The 14,262-nt window shown below is 51.5% G+C and overlaps 1 protein-coding gene across 1 annotated transcript in view; it reads right to left on the bottom strand.

Moving 5' to 3' along the window:
- Window positions 1-591: 591 nt before the first annotated feature.
- The window catches only part of DMBT1 (deleted in malignant brain tumors 1), a 148,589-nt gene continuing 134,918 nt past the window's right edge, over window positions 592-14,262 (bottom strand). The window contains 9 exon segments of the mRNA XM_068547921.1: window positions 592-1,123; window positions 2,605-2,876; window positions 3,459-3,847; window positions 8,162-8,346; window positions 9,205-9,413; window positions 11,111-11,261; window positions 11,523-11,552; window positions 12,626-12,646; window positions 13,237-13,557. Of these exon segments, the coding sequence (XP_068404022.1) occupies window positions 957-1,123; window positions 2,605-2,876; window positions 3,459-3,847; window positions 8,162-8,346; window positions 9,205-9,413; window positions 11,111-11,261; window positions 11,523-11,552; window positions 12,626-12,646; window positions 13,237-13,557 (1,745 nt within the window). The 3' untranslated portion in view covers window positions 592-956.

Raw genomic sequence — 14,262 nt, 5'->3', positions numbered from 1 at the left:
TGACCCTCCACCAAGTCTACTCCACACTTCACACCTCACAGGAGGCCATGTGGGAGGGAGCGGACACATCAAGGGTCACCGCAGGTCTCTGTCGAGAGTTTTCTGTCCTGTTTCCCCCATGAACTCCTGATATTTCACCCTCTCAGCCCACACCCCAAGCTCGACACTACCCCAGGCCCCTCGGGCCAACTTCAGCCCTCCTACAACTACCTGCTCCGTCAAGGACACGTACAAGAAGGGAGTGTGCCCAACTTTGCCTCCCATGCCCTGCGTACAGAGGCTGTAATGGGTCCAGGGAGGGGGGGCAGGTTGATGTGGGCCTGGCTGCCCGCCCAGCACAGCCGCCTTGCCCGTGAAGACCCCGAGGGGCTGTGCGTGGGGGATGCGGTGAAGCTGTCTCACCCCCACCTGTCCACTGCTCACTGCACACTCTCCTCCGCCTCAGGGCACGACAGGGCAGGGCCCCGTGGCCTTTCTCACTCCTTGTGGGAGCCCACGGTACCTGTCTACCTCACATGAGGGGATCAGTGCTTAGATGTGGCGCTGGGAACAGTGACCAAACCGACATTTGCTTTGAAAAAAGTTCTTTATTTGGCTTGTCCTATAATAAGAAAAGGCTAAGATATACACTACAGGCCAAAGAAGCTGGTTCATAAAAAGTCAGAAAAGAAATTCTATCTACAACAAGCGCTGCCGCTCCCAGTGTGCGGCTAACTGCTTCACGTGGGATTTTAGGTTCCAGCACCTGCTTGCCTGACATTTTGTCCCGGCACCAAGTCTGTGTTTCTGGGAAAACCTGCTCCCATCTTTCTCACCCCCACCTCCACCCACCACTGTGCGCCTGGGCCAGAGTTGGGTGCTCTGGGTGCCAAGCTCTGGACACTGGTTTCTTCCCTCCTCGTACGGGCTCTGGAGCATGGGGCCCTGCGTCCGAGCATCGTGTGTGTTCTCCTGCTTCACATCCTAGAGCTCAGGGGCAGGCCACGGACACCACGGGTGCTCCTCCCCAGTGCGAAGGCTGCTACGGCCAAGAGCACGACCAGGAAGGCCCCAGCAAGGATGGTGGCACTGTGGTAGCTCCCCTGGGCGCTGGCCTCCTCTTCCAGGTCAACCTCTGGCCGGTCTGCGAAGGAGAGGGGAGAGAAGTAAGGATGGGGGTCCCAGGGCAGGGTGATGGCAATCAGAACTGTTTGGTGGGCGGGGAAAAGAAGGGAGAAAAGAGTGCCTTTCAGGAAACTGAGGTCAGACCCCAAAGAGCAGCTGAGTGTCAGCCCTGGCAGACTTCACGGTGTCTTGTCAGCCAACAGGAGCAAAGAAGGTTTGTGAACAGGAAGTCAGAGCTGGGCTTTGGCATAATATATCTGGCTGAAGGCTCCCGATGGATGGGAGGAGAGTGAGTCGGGGCATTTGAGCCCATTTGGGAAATGGGTACAAAGGTCCCAGCAAGAGGGACACCAGCCTTAAGCTACCGCAGTGTCGGTGGGAAGAGAAGGAAAAGGAGAGACATGAACAGCGTCCCCATCGGCCGCCTTTGCCCCTCCCCCTGCCCTGCCTTCCTTCTCTCTTGTAGCTCCAGTCCCCATGGTGGGTACTATGCAGGTGACTTATGACTGCACTGTGTCCCCTCCTGCTGGAATGGAAGCTCCTCAGGGCAAGGATTTTGATGTATTTAGTTCTCTGTCTCCTGGCACATAATAGGTCTTCCAAAGATGCCTGGAATGTTGAATATGGGAGGGAAGAGCCTGGAAGCAGCCAGACTTCCAGGGGAGGGCCTGAATCTGGGCCCTGAGGGGAGCGAGCTGTCAAAGATCCTCTGTGGGGTGAAGCCCTGTGACTGCTGGAGGATTTGTGACTAGTGCTGCCCCACATCTGCCCCTGTCACCAATGCCACCACACTTGTTGACCTGGCCCGGCCTGGACCAGAAATCATGGGAATCCCTCGGCAAACATTTCCTCACCCACACGCACAACAGAACAGCACAGTGGGAAATCTGCTCCCCGTTCTAGATGGGGAAAATGAAATGGCTTTTCCAGGATCAACCCCTGGGAGCCGTGAGAATAAACCAGTCCTGCCTGGATCTGCACGGCCCTGCCCAGACCCTGATCGCACTACTCCAGGGCTACAGTTTGTCATCATCATTATAAGTAATAACGTGATGATTAATGTTAACATTGGTGACAATAACGATAGTAACAAAATCACCGTTCTTTGTAGCCGGTGACTTATACCAGGCAGGGGCCAGAGCAGTGGAACTAACAGTATTTTGTATAACCCTCTCAACAGTCCTAAGAGGTAAGTATTAACGTTTTTGTTTTATAGATGAGGAGTGTGAGGTTGGGTATTCAGAACCCAGAGGGTAAAAGTGTCAGGTGTTCTGTGTCCCACATTAGAACTGTCTTGACCAAACCCTACACACGCATCCCCCACGGACCAGAAGCTCTCGGAAGAAGGTGAGAACCAGGTCTAGCTCCACTTCATATCGCGCAGGGTAGCACAGGAGCCCTATTCGAGGGGAAACGGGACACCCACGGAAGCATCCCAAGTCCCCGTGGTTCACGGGCCTGGGCCCCGGCAGATGGCGGGGTGGGAAGATGGCCACCTACCCAGGCTCCTCTTCTCAGCGTGCGGGACCTGCAGCAGGATGGGTCCCAGGGCGACATCCACCTTCTCCTGGTAGGAGCCCACGCCCCTCTTGGCCCTCACGATGCAGCCTCTGCTGCAGCGGGACGAGGCATCGTACGCCCTGCACACGACCATCTTGCACTGCAGGTACACGGAAGGGAAGCGGCTCAGGAAGTGGAAGGAACTGAACTTGAAGCGGAGGACGTTGGGTGAGGGCTGCTGGTAGGATCGGTATGTTTCATCCTTCACACACCTGCAGGAGGAGAGGAGTCACCGTCAGCTCTCAGCAAGGCACTGCCGTCCTCACGCCACCCACCCCATGGGCTGGGCGTCCTCCTCAGAGGGTGGCGGTCAGGGGACCGCCTGCTGCCTTCACAACATTCCTTGTGGACCACCTGCTGGGCATGCTCTTTGTGCGGCACCCCATCTCCTCCTTGGTTAATCCTTCCAACAGACTGTGATATGGGCTCCACTACGCTCATTTGATGGCTGCAGAAACTGGTTCAGAGAGGTGCTATTGCCTGTCCAGAGTGATGCAGCTGGGACGGGGCAGAGCTGGCATCTCAACCTCCATCTGCTTCAAAAACAACGTTTTCCCACTACAGGCATGTCTTTTTAATATTAAGGCTTGCCTGGAGTTCAGTCACTTGGTCTAATTTTACTTTATAGCTAACCTGCTTGATGGCCACTCAGTTCTCCAGATGCCCAGAGAGGACAGCCTGGCTGGTTATGCTTGAGCTACTGGGAGCCCAATCTGCCTCCCTTGAGCTCTGGGCTGGTTGTGTGTGAATTATCAGGTAAAGGCTGAAGTCCACCCCATGAAGACACTCCTTACCCACTCCGGATGAGATCATAAGTCAAAGATGTAAAGTCATTGGGATCTGGTGACGCCACACAGGTGTCCACAAATAAGGCCAGGGAGGCGTTAGAATGGAGGATTTCAGCCTGAAGGTACAAATCCTGGTTCAGGTCCACATAGTATGGGCTGCTGGTCACGGGATATAAGAATGAAGGGGATGTATAAAAGGAAATGTTCACGTCAAAATTGCTGTATTGTATGTTCTTGATCTCGAGGGTGTCATTAGCAATGTACATCGTGTTAACCCAAGTGTTCTGGAGCATTTTGCAGCTGATGTGAATGAGGAGGTCCTTCCTCCTCTTGATGATGCCACTCGAAACAGCTGCTTTGAGGAAGTTGGAGTAGGTGATGGTATCATTATCCACCTGGGAGAGACAGGCAGGCGAGCAGAGTCAGGCAAACGTCACCTACTAAGGGAATCTCGTTGCTGGTTTGGGTGAGAATGAGACTGAAGTGACGCTGCAAGATTTCAAAACCCTCCCAGAACCACACAGAGATGGCACATGCCTATCACCATGGCTACCATTACCTGGGATGGATACACTTCACCAGCAAGACTCCCTCCTTTCACACATCCCCTTTCCTCTGCCACGTGATGGGGACCACAGTGTGTTGGTGCCTCCCAGGAGCTGCTGCTTATGGAAAGATGGGGGCGTCTGGATGACCCCCTACCCCTGCTGTATGACTAAGCAGAGTTTGGTCTCCATGGCTCAGGGCCCTTCTGGCTTGTTCTATTTTTCTCGCTCTTGCTGGGAGAAATCAGGGGAGGCAGTCGTGGGAGGGGCTAGTGGGATTCGTTTTCACTGTGCTGTTTGGATGGGTCAGTAGTTATTGCAGTTTGGTGTCTGAAGCTGCTGGAGCCTGAAGCAACAGAGATCCAGAGTTATGGCTGCGGCAGGTCTCTGACCTCTGGGGCAGGAGATTCCCCAGAGGCTCATATGGACAACGAGGTGGTGGTATGTGTGTGTGTGGGGGGAGGGTTGGAATGGGGGCCATGGCAATGCTGGAGCACTTCCTGTCACGCTTTGCTTCTCCACTCCCCAAACCACAGGACCATTTCCTGCTGTGCCTTTCATGAAGCAGCAAATTCATAAGAATGTTGGTCTCTATGCTGTTTGATGTGCCTAACGTCTCATAAGAGTGACCTTTCCAGAGACAAGAGTCTCACACCTGGTGGTCTGTCAGCATTTCAAGGAAAGGGTGATGTCTAAGCATCTCTCTCTTCCCAGGGCTTGGTGTAGTGTTAACTATAGCATCAGTAGCATCAATAAAGATCCATGGAATGGAGGAAAGGTCCAGGGGACCGAAGTCCAGCAAAAGTACTTGTGATGAAAGAAGGGTGGTGCCAGGAGCAACCAGCCCAGATGGCCAAGAGGACACAGGTGAGCAAGTGCCCCTGGAAGCCCCACGGTCATGATCATCTGGCCGCAGGTGAGGTGAGCACAAGAGCAGCATCTCCAGTTGGAGACTGGGCGTGGCGCACTCTTTCCCTCCCCCATGCTGTGATGGTCATAAGCAAACCTGTCCTTGCCTGGTACGAGTTCCCACCAGCCGTGGGTGCCTCTGCAAGGACAGGCACAAAAATAACACCATAGTGGCCTCAATAGAAGCCCTAAAATGTAAGACAACCTTACTCTTAAAAAAAAAAAAAAAAAAAAAAAGAATAGCAAGTTTGTCATTGAGTGACATTTAGTCATATGCGCTGTCAGGAGCAAAAGTTCATTCCTGGCCATTTGGGAGATTAGACAAGTTCCCTTCTGAAGCCAGCACTTGTACAACCTAAATATAATTATTCTTTAGAGCAGCGTGTGTTGGAGAGGCTTTCACTTCATGTCTGAAGTTGCAAAATTCAGCTCTGAGTTTGTCCCTTCCAGAAAGACATGTGAAAAGAGGAAAGTTTAACAACTATCTAAAGTGGTCTTGCCACCCTGGGACCCTTGCCTACTCTCTGACCGTGGGTTTCCCTTTTCTCCCGTCAGAGGGAGGCTCTGGCCTGCAGGGGACGCCAGAGCCCGCACTTTGGACTCATGTCTGGCAAAGGGCCTAGGATGGGCTCTACGCATCCATTCCTTCATGGGAAGTACACTGTGTTTTCTGCCTTTATATTTTCTTAAAAAAGGGGGGGGGGCTTTATATTGGAGTGCCAGTGGTTATTGCAATAAACCATATAAATGTTGCCACCTTGTTACTCCTTCAAAGACAAGCTGAGGTGCCTTCAATTGAACTCTGTACATTCACATGAAAGTGTTCTTGAATCCACATTTGCCTGTGGTTTCCATGGTCAAGCTAGATTCTGAATGCACGCCAAACAATGAAAGTGGGGTGCAGGTTTATTTCTTGATCATCAGAAACTGTTCTGATTTTAAATTAAAATTCATTATTAGACGTCTGCTCAGTGTGCAAGGCACTTGGGATGGAGTGGGAGTCTGGCAGACATGTCAACGGCTATCCCACAGAGACTCGGCCTCTTCCGCCTGGCATCCCACTCCTGTGGTGGGGAGACCTCGCCTATTCAGACACACGAGCCAACGTTTGTCAGACACCCACTAAACGGGGCACCTGGAGGAGATGCAGAAAGTCCCAGCTACGGGTCATACCGTCCTGCCTTTGAATCCCGGCTCCACAGTTCGTGATCATGTGGCCTTGGGCAAGTGGCTTAACCTCTGCAAGCTTCTGTTTCCTCACAATTAAATGGGAATAGAAGTTGTCTCGAGAATTTTGAAAGTCTTGTGGAACTCTTAGTTCAGTGCCTGGCACGCATACTAGCCCTTAATAATCTGATTATAAAGGCTTAGGCTCCACGCCAGGGGCACTGGCAGTTGCAAAGGTGAATGAAACATCAGCCTGCCCTGGAGGCACGGTTTGCTAGGGGATACAGGTATTTAAATAAGCAGAGGAATCAGAATGTAGCCTGTGCTGCCCACCACCAGCCAGAGTAGAAGACCAGGGCTGGCCCGTGGCTTTGGCAGCTCCTATTGGAGATGAAGGAACACAGATAGGATGGCTCAGATGTCAGAGGCTCCAGGCTGCATGTTTGGAACTGGGAGGGGTGGTCACCTTTGGTAGACTGATTCCCACTGACTGAACTCAGGACAAACCAGAATCCAACACGACTGGTTGACAGGGCGAAATGTAAAATCCAGGTCCACTAGAACGTTTGCAGGGCGTGACTCATCTGTACCCTTCTCTGCATATAAGCCTCCCTGACCCAGTCAGCTCCTATCAGAAGGAGATCTGGTGTCTGTAGGGACTGTCCAATGGGAGCTGGGGGGCCACAGTGGCAACTGCAGACCCTCGGGCCCGGGCACCCACCTGTGGCTGACAGGCCCATCTGGTTAGCTAAACGAGTGTCCCCTCCCTCTCTCACGGTTCCTTGTGACCTTGCCAGATAATGAACAGCACCCTCATAGCACCTAGCTTGGCACGCGGCAAATGTACGGTACGTCTTTGGTGACGGGCAAAGCCTCTGATCGCGTGTGTCACACACATTGTACGTAGTTGAGAATTTTGTGCTGTATATTTACTGCGGTCCTAAACCTAATAAAAGTATTTGCGCTGTGTCTGTTCCCTGACAGATAAAATCTTGATTACTTAGGTGTCAGCCAAAAATTCAGAACTTAGAGTGCAGAATTTAAAATGAATTTACATAAAATTAAATGCAACAACTCTAAGTTTACCATTCGGTGGGGTTTGACAGTAAAAGACTCAACACTCTCATTAATTCAAACAGCTCCATCCTGCCCCTTTGCAGGCAGTCCCCTCCCGCCAGGTCGGCTCACTATCGTACACAAATTTCATAGAAATGACATCACAGGGTGGGTAATCTTGCATGCCTGGCTTCTTTCACTCAGTGCCACATTTTTGAGATTCTCAGAGTCTGGCGTTGGCCCTACCGCTTCCTGGCTAAGTAGCTTTAAGCAACCTGCTTGACGCCTCAAAGCCCAGTCTCCCTGTTTTTCAAGTAGGATGACAATGAGGGGAGACTTGCATCATCTTGGTGGGGATTTGGGGGAGTTTGACACAGACTAATCTCAGTGTCTGCCACTTGTAGGGTGACAGGATTAAGGAGTTTCCTGGGACATGAGACTTCTCCATGCTAAAATCTGCAAAGTCCCAGGTCAACCGAGACAACTGGTCACCCCAGGTGGAGACAGCTCAACAAATGATAGCTGCAGAGGCCAATTTACTGCGAAGCTAACGAAACTTAAGCTTCAGGGCCCCCCTGCCCAGGCTCTTCCGGGGCTCAGCAATGCACTGGCACAGCCATGTGTTTTTGTAAGATTTCTAAAACTAAGATATGCTTGCATTCTTTCCATGAATGAGGCACCTGCCTCTCTCGCCCATCCCAACACCAACCTGTAGAAGCTCCAGGCCCTTCAGAACCTGGAGCTGCCCCTGGGAGCTGCTATCGCTCTTGCCAAAGTGATAGCAGCCTGCCAGGCACCCTCTCTGGTGGACAATGTGGGAAAACCTCCTCCCCACTGACTTTCCTTCCTTCTATTTGGACATGGCTGCAGCTACGCCATGGCACCAAGGGACGGATTTATATCTTCAGCCCGATTACGTTCTGGTTATACCATACTCATGTTTTCTGGGTCCCCGGAATTCACAAAGCACAGCGCAGGGCACTGTAAGAAAGCTGGCTCAGCAGGAGGGAGAGGGAGAAGCTCCAGGCTTACCTGCTGGATGGTGCCACAGCCGGAGTAGGGAACTGTGAAGGTCACCTGGCTCGAAGCAATCTGGGGCTGACACTGGTAGTTCCTGTTCCAGCCGGGAATGACAAGGTCTCTGGCAGAGTAGCCCAGGGACAGGAGGTAGCCCACGCTCACGCTGGCTCGCATGTGATTCTGCAGGCAAAGCAGCTCTGGGGGCCGAGGGTAGACAGTGCGGTCAGTGTCAGCGCCCCCCCAAGCCCACAGAAAGGTGCAGAGATTGAGATGGCTGGCAGATGGTCTGCCTGCGGACACGGCTCACCACCACGCCAGGTGCCCTGGGGCTCAAGTCAGTTTCACTCTCGTGAGACCCCTCGAGGGCACAGGGGCTAGGATTCCTCTGATGGAGAAGTGAAGGCAGGGTGTGAAACCAGCAACATGTTTTGCCAAGTTGCCGCTTATCCATATAGTAAAGTAACGCTCGGGTTGAATTGCGGGGATGTCGGAAAATCAACATCCTTAGCTATGGACCTAAACATAGGTCCTTTAGCTAAGGGGCAGGTCGGTGCTTAAAATCCTGACCTCAAAGGGAGCCAGTACCTCACCTCGCCCGGCCCCTGGCCAATCTGTACATCAGTCCACTTAACAGCTCAAACCGTGGCCATCAGCCTCTGCTCGACGTGGCTGAGTGACCAGCTCAGACCATCTTCAGGCAGCAGCCGAATGTGCTAGGTCTCAGGACAAGGTCACAGTGTCCCACACGCTGGGAAGGCCACAAGGCCTCAAGCCAGGTGATCCCTCTGCCCTTGGCACTGACATCTCACTATCTGTTGAAAGCATCACCTTGCCCTTCTACTTCATCTCTGCTGACCACGGAAAGGCCAACGTGCCACCCATCGGCCATGTCTGGGAGCCAGAGTCCCAAGACCCACTGCTCTTGGCCCCTTTCTGCACCAGATGGAGCCTTGGTGACCTGAAAAGGCGGCCATCATTTCTCATTTCACAGCCACGGGAAGGCTGAGCAGCAGAAGTCACTCTGAGGGGCCCCACCCAGACGGACGGGGACTTACTTGTGCTCCCATTGAAAAGTCTGGAGTAGTATTCAGCCTGGAACCCTCTCTTCGTGACGCTGCCATCGCTGATGAAGCGAATGGACATGAAGTTGGATGACGAGGTGAAGGAGCCCCTTGCCCCATCACAAACCCGGGCGAGCAGAGGGGAACTGTGGTAAGGGCCGTCAAACACTTCAATATAATCGTAGTTACAGCCGCCTTCAAGCCTGCAGAGACACAACACACAGTTCTGGCTTCACTTTTAACCAGGATTTGATGCAGGGGGTCAGATCTCCGTGAGAGGCATCACACCTCTAAGCCAGAAACTCTGACAAAATTAATTGAAAGTAATAGATTTCCTTTTTTTATTGAAGTATAGTTGATGTACAATATTATACAAGTTACGGGTGTACAATATAGTGATTCACAATGTTTAAAGGTTATACTCCATTTATAGTTATTATAAAATATTGGGTATGTTCCCTGCATTGTATTGATACAATGTATCCTTGTAGCTTATTTTATACATAACAGTTTCTACCTCTTAATCCCCTCCCCCTGTACTGTCCCTCCTCCAATCCCTCTCCCCACTGGTAACCACCAGTTTGTGAGACTTTCTTAAATCGGGCGGAGATTCATCTTCCCATGACCTCCACACGTGGTTCTAGCCCTGCCTTTTGGGGTCACACATATGAGATCTACAGCCCCTCTCCTGACAGCCTTTTGCATCACGTGAGAAAGGATCACATCCTACCTTAGACTTTTTCTTTGATCAAAAAGACCCCAGTTTCCCATAGAATTTTTTAAAATCCATGAATTCATAGGGAGAGAAACAAATAATTGAACAAAAAAATACTGGGCAAGTCAAATAGCCTCTCTGCAGCTCAGGTTTCTTATTTACGAAGGTGAAATCTCCCTACCCATGTATACTGAAGAAAGCCGTCGTGAGGCTCAAACAATGTTAATATATGGAAAAGTGCTTCATAAAATGTCACAAATGGTGGTCGTTGTTATTAAGATGCTGACTCAGAACCAGTCACGGTCAACCTTTCTCCAAAGGATTTCATACAGTCCCCACAATCCAGTACGAATTGTAACGATGAAGAAATTAAAATAATATTGTACCTTTCACAAAACCCCACACAAATTTCCAAGGCAGAGACTCCCAAGGCCACTGCAACCAGGAATCAAGAGAGAAAACTACTTTGTTCAGTGGTGGCTGTTAGAGGAGAAATTACGGTACCCCCTTCCCAGGACTCTAGAAACTACTGGTGACTCGCTGTGGTCACCCCCCTCCTTGAACCAATCATGTATCACTGTCGTGCTGATGAAGTCTCCTCCACTTAAAACAAGGATTCCCACTCTTCATTGGATGAGGAACAGATAACCTAACCTCTGCTGCAGGGATTTCTCCTCCTCTGCCCGAAACTCACCCAAAAAAAGGAGGGAGTAGAGCGAAAAGGGAGTAGAGCGAAAAGGGTGTGGTTGTTAACAGGATTCTTCTTCTTATTACTCCTAACAATTATTATTGTTATTATTATTATTACTACTATAATAATTATTGTAATAATAATAATTATTAGTACTCCTAACTATAATCCCTCCCACTGGATAACATCGTCCAAGTATTTTCATATATTTCTCTCCTGTGACCCTCCCAGTAACCAGCAAGGGTAGGAGAGCAGTTATTTTATTCTCCTCTCTTGAGGCTAAGGTGAATTAAGTGATTTCCCGTGGTCACACAGGAAACTAGTGACATAGGTGCAACTTGAAACCAGGGCTCTGGTCCTGGTGCTACCTCTGTGCTCAGTCGAAAATGGAACCCATATGAAAAAAATGTCAACGGGGCCAACATCTCTCCTGAAGTGCTAGGTGCCATTTATCCCCTTCTACAGTGTCTGCAAGGTCCCTCACACACACTTACTGGACATCTCTGAAGACCACAGTCACACGGTAGTTGTTTTGAACTTCAATGTCCCACACACACTTGGCGTTGTTTGGATAGTTCCCAGGGTAGAATGGGCTGAAGAAGCTCCCTGAAGATTGGGACAGGAAGCCTCCGCAGGTATAATTTGCTGTTGGGATAAAATGGAAACACTGATGACCTACAGTGCACACTGCACAGTCACCTGGGGGCGAGTTTTTAAACAATTCCCAAGACAGAAACCCACCAGGAGGTGCCTAGACCCAAACTACGCACTGATGGTCAGCGGGGTGCCCCTCCACAGAGGCTGGACTCAGGGCAACCATCTCCTCGTCATTCTCCTCGTCCCTCCCCAGTGTCACTGTCACCGAGGAGAAGGGAAAGGGGACTTGTCAGGGAGCTCAGAACTTACTGGCTGGGCGGGTGAGGTTGTAAACAGGATCTGTTGACAAAGAGAAAACATAATGATCAGTTTCCCGGTACCCTTGACACAACTGTTGAGTCCTTGCTGGCTCTGTGCCTGGAAATGTGCCAACCCTAGGTTCACAGTGAATGCTGGATACAGGCCTTGCCCTCAGGGACCACACAGCCTAGAGGAGAGGATGGAAAAGAGCCAATCCCAGCGTCATGGGCTGGGACTGTGGTGGAGCAAAGCCCAGGAGGCGGTGGGAGCCTGGAGCTTTGGCTCCTGACCCAGACTGAGCAGGGAAAGGGTGGGTGGACAATCAGGGAGGCGAGGCAAAAAGGGAGAAAGGGTGTTCCAGGCAGAGAGAACAGTGTGTGCGAAGGAAACTAGGTGTACCTGGCACATTTGGGGAACCTCAGCGTGCATGCAGCAGGGACAGGAGGGATGGCGGGAACTAACCAGACAACAGGAGAGAATTGTGCAGAGCCCCAGAGGTTGTCCTGAGCAGTGAGGATCTGTGACCAGAAGGCCCTGAGGAATCAGTCCCCAAGGTTGGGACTGACCTTGGCATCTTGTAAAGATGCCCCTAGCTGCACTGCAGAGAATGGAAAAGAGGGGAGGGCCAGCCTGAAGCTGCTGCTGCTGCAGGAAGCCAGGTGGTGAGGAGGGGAGGGTGGGGACGCAGAGGAAAGATCTTGGGGAGCTGGGGGGGAGGGGGGGTGTTGAGCAGCAGCTCAAGAGCAGCCAGTCAGGAGCTCTTGCTGATTACACACCGAGCTCAGAGATGAAGCAGGCTCCAGCCAGCCAGCACTGCCCAGGGGCTAGTGTCCAAGGGGAGGGGTGGTATCTACACGGGGGAGGGGGGGCAGCCTCGCCTAGGGACTGACCAGAGATCCGAATCTTAGGCTGGCCAGGCTACTAAAGGACAAAGAAGAGCCTAGAGAGAGGTTCAGCCCTCCTGGGGTTGGGACATCAGCTGCAGGCGATGCCACGTGCCGGAAGCAGCAGGAGAGGCAAACTCTTTGGAGAGTGAGCACCATGACTGCAGCTCGGGGACCAGCAGCAGAGAGGGGGCAGCTGGGTGGTGAGATGAAACCGCGGGTACTTACCAGGTGTGGTTGTATAGGTTCCTAAAAAGGGATAGAAAGAAAGTATGAGTCACTGAAGTGTGGCTGGAAATCAGTGAGTGCACCTAGGGTCTACTGCTGTGGAGGTCTGTGACACCAGGAGGAGGTCTAAGTGGGTTTCCACAGCTGCTCCCCCAGATCCATCGTTACTTGGGGGTCATCAGCTTCACAGCCAAGGTCATAACACCATCACTTCCTACTTGACCAGAGCTATTCTAAGGATTTACATGCATTATCCCTTTAATTCTCTAATCACCATTGGAAGCAGGTTCTACCATGATCATATCCCCTTAATAAAGGAGGAAACTGAAGCTTCGAGGTTAACTCATTGCTAAAGGTCATAAAGCAAATGGGAGAGTAAGAGTAAACTGGACAACAGCTGTGTGTTCTGTACAAGGACCCCAGGCCTACCAGAGATCAAGTGGCCCCTGCAAGGTCTCCTGGAGTGGACAGGCCAAGGGGACAAACTGACAAGCTCCTGCCTGCCCCCTCCCCCTGAACTGAGCCACAGACCATCAGCCACCGGCCTCCAGCTTCCACCTGTAGCAGGTCAGAGGTGACATGGGCCTTCCGCGAATGACATCACGCAATACCTGTGCAAATGACCCCAGCGTCTTCGCGGTGGGCACAGTTATGGGAGAACCAGCCTCGGTTCCGGCACTGCCAGAGGTTAGATTCCACCCCTGAGCACTCCACGTCATCCAAGGTGATTGGGCCAGAGCCGGAGCCAAAATAGGCGTTTCCTGGGGCTGATACTGCATAGCCACACCCCAGCTGTCTGCACACCACCTGGGCATCCTGAATGCCCCAGCTGTCATCACACACTGTTCCCCACTGGCCACCGTGGTAAATTTCCACACGCCCGGCACATGCACGACGGGAGGAGTTCCAATCGACCAATCTCAAGCTGGCGTCTGAAAGACACATGACATAAAAGGTGATGGCCACATCCCCCAACAAAAGCCAAAGGCCAGATAACCCACTGTCCTTTCCAAATCCCCAGAGTCACCCAGTGGCACTGATCAGGGTACAGACAGCTACATGATCGACTTGGAAAGGGCTCCAGACATCACAGAGCTCAGCCCCCCTCACCCTCCAGATGGGAAGGTGTTGGCTCAGTAAGGTGAGTTATCAGGTGCCCAGGGTGTTGGTGGTGGCAAACCCAAGGCCAGGGTGTGTCACCTATTCTCCACACCTTGCTGCCTTGGATTACCATGGTCAGCTGTGAGACAAGGACGATGAGCAAAGCATCACTGAAGCCCTTCTTTGAATACACCATGATGCACGTAGAAGAGGGGGCTGCAGGAATCCACGGAGCCTCAGAGGTCAGGTCTAGTTTGCACTCATGTCTTTTTTAAAACTTATTTTATTGAAATATAGTTGATTTACAATGTTGTGTTAATTTCTGCTATACAGCAAAGTGACTCAGTTATACATACGTATATTCTTTTCTATTACGGTTTATCACAGGATATTGAATATAGTTCCCTGTGCTATACAGTAGGACCTTGTTGTTTATCCACCCTATATATAGTAGTTTGCATCTGCTAACCCCAAACTCCCAATCCATCCCTTCCCCACAAGCCCTTCCCCTTGGCAACCACAAGTCTGTTCTCTAT

This window comes from Eschrichtius robustus, chromosome 7 (genome assembly GCF_028021215.1).
Source record: "Eschrichtius robustus isolate mEscRob2 chromosome 7, mEscRob2.pri, whole genome shotgun sequence".
Taxonomy (NCBI): Eukaryota; Metazoa; Chordata; class Mammalia; order Artiodactyla; family Eschrichtiidae; genus Eschrichtius; species Eschrichtius robustus.
This window is presented reverse-complemented; position numbering and strand designations above follow the sequence as displayed.